Below are 5,475 nucleotides of genomic sequence, written 5' to 3'. Positions count from 1 at the left end.
TGTTTGGGTTGCAGCCAGAAACCAGGAGCAAACCCTTCAGGTAGAGGATGGAGCCAAGAGCCTACTCAAGGACCACAGCTTAACTCAGTAACCTTGGTGCTGAGATGGACTTCAGCCCAAAATTTCGGCAGAGACCCTCCACTGTAAGACCCTCCATGTTCACTTCTCTTCATGCCACGGGGATGCTGCCACAAGCAACCTGCTCGTTTCAGAGATGGGCCCTGGCGTGAGACACCGAATTTCCACACACAACTCATAATTTTATCTCATTACCTGCAACATGTTGAGGAGCAGGCTCCGAAATTTGGTTCCTTGCACCATGAAGAGGGCCATTTTGTCACAGAGCTTGGCTGCCATGGAAGCGAAGCTGCGGTCCGTCACCGCTTTCTGGTAGATGGTCTTGACTATTTCCCCCAGCATCTCCTCAGAGTTGGTGGAGTTCTGGGCCTCCTCCATGAAGATGGTGAGCTTGGAATCAACATCACTGCTGTTGATCCTCATGCTGTTGAGGATTTCAACTAATTTGTTCATTTTGTTCTTTTCAGGGTTGGTGGTTTCTACTGTGACTTCGTCCTGGTCCGCGAAAAGGGAAAGACAAGGCGTCTGTTACACAAGGAAAAAACAGATATATCAGCCCTTGTCCTTGCACAGACAGCAAAGGGGGAAGGGGATTGGGGAGACATAAACAGACACAGAAAAAGCAAAGCATCTTTCAGAAGCACAACGGTCTCATCTCAGCATTGAAAACCACAAGTGAGTGAGTCCTGCCCCAGAAATGTCCTCTTTTGCCATTTCCCCCAGCACTCAGTGCCAGAGTCGCCCCCTCAGCTTGGGGAGAAGATGTGCTGAGGGGTCCTGAGCCAGGGTGCCATGTGCTCAGCATCCCTGACTGCCTTTGGTGTCTTGGACAGGATTCTGGGGGTGTCTGCAACACAGGGATAATGGACATTTTATTCCTCTCTATTTTGAAAGCGCAGCGATGTTTGCCAAATGCTCAGATAACAATCCTACAAAAATATCTGCTTTTTAATATATATTTGATGATTTAAATTGAGATTAAAGATGTCATATGATCCCAGAGTTAGAAAAACTCTGAACTTTTCCATCTCCTGCCTGTTACACTTCTTACTTCATGTCATCAACACGAAATTTATTGCTTCTTTACAACGTTTAATCAGGCACTTGTCCCTTTCCCCCAGTGTAAAGCATGCATCTCGCCTGCTATGCTCCGCTCCCTTCTCCTCCAGCTCAATCTTAAGCCATGCTACACAATCCAAACCTCCAGCCATTTTTTCGACAGCCCCAATGCCAACTGCCAGTTGGAGTTGTCCAAAACTCCACCAGGAGACCAGTTGTGTTCACAACACGCACCCAAGACTGGGTGCCTATGTGAAGTCTTGCTTATAAGACAATAAATTAGCAGTGAAAGCGCTAAAATGAATGCTCTGGAAGTCTCTGCTATACTCCCATTGCTATAAAGAACACAAAAATAACTAACAAAATCTCTTCCTCCCCCCTTCATGCCCCATACATAAATAGTAAACGCACATGCATTCAAAGGTATACATTTCCAACATGCACTCCCATGGAACTGTATATGTTCAGGTTATTTTTGCTATGCATTTTGGAAGTCTCATTGGAGATACCCCCACGGGTGCATTTTCCAGTCTGACAAAAGAATCTCAAGGGAAAGAATCTGAATTTCACAGGGGGCAAATGAAGGTATCATCTCTGAATTCCTCAGAAATCTGAGGCTGAATATTGTTCCCAAAAAGGACTCCTCCTCTGTCTCCAGCACGCAATTGTTTTGTTATTGTTGGGTTGTTGGAAGGAAGGAGGAAAGATAAGAGGGTTTCAATTAATTGCTGATATAAATGGGTATCAACTTTTAAGCAGCTGACTCCAACTATTCAGCACTCAAAAGCTGAAGCTTGGGAGTTAGATCTGTAAACACGGAGAGAGAAATTGCTGTTTTAGACCTCTTTGCAAAGCAGATGAGCTCTGCGGACTGGGAGGCTCAGTTGGGATCCCCCTTCCCCCAGGGTCTTTGTGTGGGTAGGGGGAGATCTCCCAGTCTTGGAGAACTCAAGGTGGTAGCACCATCAACCAAGAAGTCAAGCTAAGGGCCTTAGCATTGAGCCAATAAAAGACCTCCTGGAGAAGCACAGACACTTTAAGAGAAGTGCTGACACAAGGAGATTAAGATAAATTGGGTGCATTCATGGAAAGATCCCTTGAGCCCACCCCAACAAGCAGACTTTTGGATAAAAGGGAAACTCACCGTCTCCCTAAGAAATAATACCTTTTCTTTTAGTCTCCTCCGCAGCCGGTCTTTGGAAGACTGAAGCAAATTGATCTTCGGTCTTTCCCCAGAGCGCTCCTGAATGCCGTCTTTCCGCTTGATCTCCGACTCCTGGTTGTACTGCTGAGACTGCTTCTCCACAGCCTCCGGGCCTCGGTGCGCTTCCACGGGAATATGCTCCGTGCAGACGGAGGTGTCCTCGATTTTCAAATTTTCAGTCTCTTTGGCGATTTTGTGCATTTCTTTGTCATTGGGCGAGTGCTTCTGGTTGTGGTGCCATCTCCGGTTCTGGCTGTAGCCGTGGTGGCCCGTCCTGCCCGAGGAGTGAGGGGCCTGGCCTCCCTGGTAGAGTTTCTGGTGGTCCCGGTTGTGTTTGGTGCCACCTTGCTGATGATCTGCGTGCTGCTGAGGTTTGTTCCCCCCAGGAAGTCTCTGCTGTCTCCTGGGAAGTCAAAGGAAGTCGTTAAGTACACCCTTTCCTACATGGTCAACGCATCTTCTGTCCCACTAAACAGCCTGGTCCTTGGTAGGTGGGCTCAGGACCATCACCTCCAGGTAGGAAGTTGGATGAATATGGCTCTGAGCAGATAATATAGACACGCAATGGGCACAAAGAGGAGGATTTGCCCACAAATGGTTTTCTCGAGAGACTACACCAACTCAGAAGGGGCGAGCAAGCCCCTGTGTGCTGACTGTAACCAGTAACCAAGATGTAGGTCCCCAAAAAAACAATGGTTGAATGGAAGAAACAAGGTTAGTCCTAAACATGGTGTGGGCTCCCTGCCTGCCTGCTGCCTTTTTAACACTCAGTATTGGCTCCGGGAGCACGTGGGTTGCTTTAACACTTGGCTCCTTGCATGGGACATCTCCCCAGCATCATCCCCTAAAACAAAACACCCGTGAGCGCTGTGGTGACCACACCAGCCTGCACCCACAGTGGTTTTGTAGCCATCATAACCCCCCTGCTCAGCCTCATCCCTTACCCCAAACCTCTGCCTTCATTCAGACAAACAGCAGCGTTTACTTTAAACCTGTCGCAGAGCAACTGATTTTGTTCTCATCATCTGCGCCGCTCAGCTAAATACATTCGGACAAAGGAAGCGGCCATTCACAAACACATTTCAATGGTCAGTGGCTAAACAGTCTCCGACCCTGCCTTCCAAAGCCATTTGCCTGTCAAATCCGTATTCCTTGGCATCCCCAGGACTTATAAAACTATTTTCCGAGGCCAACTGGCTCTTAACCATAAAGAGCGAGGGCTCGTGTTTGGCGAACGCAGGACGAAGAGGCTTGCTCGTGGTGGCAGTGGAAGGAATTCACGCTTAGTCTCAGACCACCAGATCCGGTTTTCTGAGATATTCAACACGGGTTGTTTTGGGGTTGTTGTTTTCTTGTATTTTTTTTTTTGCAAGCTGAATGGCAGGGAATTTAAAAAAATAATAATAATAAAGGAGACGGGGGAAGCTTTCCTGTTTGCTGGAGCTTAGAAGCATTTTATGAGTACAGATTCTCCACATCAAGTTTTCCTGGCATTTTTCTGTTTCCTCTCGGTAACCGCTTTGTAAAGAGCAACACTTATTAAAAGCAGAATGTCAAAATAAAAGCTAGTTCAAACCCTTATCTAGTACCGAGCCCTCACAGGCTTAAGCGTGCAAGAGTTTTGCTGAGAGGATTCAGCATTTGTTTTCTGTGGTTTTGCTCTTTTCTCCTCTCAGACATCCCAGTTTAACTGTTCGGGTGCACGTTACAAGTCAGACAGGCTGCTACTGTATTTCAGTTGCAAATACTGCACAGAAATGACCGAAGTTGCACACAGACATGGCTTTAATTTAAGCAGAGGTAAGGCAAAACGCCTGGAAATGAGCTGGGAACCAACCTTGGCCATAAATTCCTGCAAGAAATGCACGCAAGGACTTTTTATTCCTAAAGACATAACGATATTCTAAACCCCTGTGAAAGAATATAATTTTAAAAAGGCTTAAGATTTAAAAAAAACCCCAAAAACCTGCTTAAACCAACGTGCAACGTGCAAGATTGTTCAGTTTGGGGGTTTTGCAATGAGAAAGGGAGAGGATGGGCAGCTCTGTCCTCATACAGGACAACATCTCCATGGCCAGGGGCTGAGCAAACACAAACCGAAGCTCTGCAATCACCGACCACAGGACGGAAAACACCCGAGTTAAACAAGTTAGGGGAAAAAAAAAAATAACTGCAAGAAATAAAAGGCAAAGGGAGGAGAATGGCAAAGGAGAAGCAAAGTCCGTGACTTGGCAGCAGGCAGGGGTCTGGACGATCATCCAGCGCTCAGACTCGCTGTGTGCTTTTATCTTCCCAATGCCCCAGCGGAGAAGAAAAGCCAAGAAGAAACAGGACTCTGCAGCCAAGAGCCAAAACAGGGAGAACAGGGCCCAGATCTTAAAGCTTTTCTGACCGCACAGCATCACAAACCTGGGTAAGTTGGGATCTCTCCTCGTGGCACTCGGGTATCTGCAAGGTGCTGAGGACATGATGATCCTCACGAAGGTGCACGATGGGCACTAAGGTGCTCCACCACACACACCCACTGCGACTGGAGTCGACAGGGAACAACCTCGCAATGGTGGAACCCAAAGGAGTGTCAGAAACTCCCTAGCAACCCTAACGGAACCCCAACGAGTGCTAGGAACTCCGTAGCAACCCAAACGAAACCCCAACGAGTGGTAGGAACTCCCTAGCAACCCAAACGAAACCCCAACGAAACCCCAACGAGTGGTAGGAACTCCGTAGCAACCCAAACGAAACCCCAACGAGTGGAAGGAATTCCCTAGCAACCCAAACACACTTCCCAACCTGAGGCTTTAGGCTTGTGATGCCAAATGGAGGAATGGCTGAAGCTCGAATCACACAGCAACATCTCCAAGAAAAGGAAGAATTCACCCCAGAAAAATGCTGCAGCTGCTGGGAAAGCCTTTTTCTGTCTCTGCTTATCCTTTGCTGTAAGGACACAGTGCCTTGCAGGGGACCCTACTTCAGCTACAAGAGGAAGTATCCAGACAGCACAGCGATCTCTTATCTCTTGACCCTGTTTAACATTAAATAACTGTTTCTCACTTCAAAGGCCAAGTTCTGATTCGGCTCAGAACTCCCCCTGACTTCAGTGAGACCGGGGATTTGGCCATTGGTCAATGTGGAAG

The 5,475-nt window shown here is 47.6% G+C and overlaps 1 protein-coding gene across 1 annotated transcript; it reads right to left on the bottom strand.

The window, feature by feature from the left end:
• Positions 1-273: 273 nt before the first annotated feature.
• LOC104542067 (CBP80/20-dependent translation initiation factor-like) lies at positions 274-2,744 on the bottom strand (the record flags this gene model as incomplete). The annotated part of the gene is made up of 2 exons (XM_010186273.1): positions 274-573; positions 2,303-2,744. Coding segments are annotated over 2 exons (742 nt in total), but the record flags the coding sequence as incomplete, so codon positions are not given.
• Between the last annotated feature and the right edge of the window lie 2,731 nt (positions 2,745-5,475).

Source organism: Mesitornis unicolor, unplaced genomic scaffold (genome assembly GCF_000695765.1).
Source record: "Mesitornis unicolor isolate BGI_N332 unplaced genomic scaffold, ASM69576v1 scaffold4276, whole genome shotgun sequence".
NCBI classification, from domain to species: domain Eukaryota; kingdom Metazoa; phylum Chordata; class Aves; order Mesitornithiformes; family Mesitornithidae; genus Mesitornis; species Mesitornis unicolor.
Note: the sequence above shows the minus strand (reverse complement) of the source record. Positions and strands in the feature narration are given on the sequence as shown.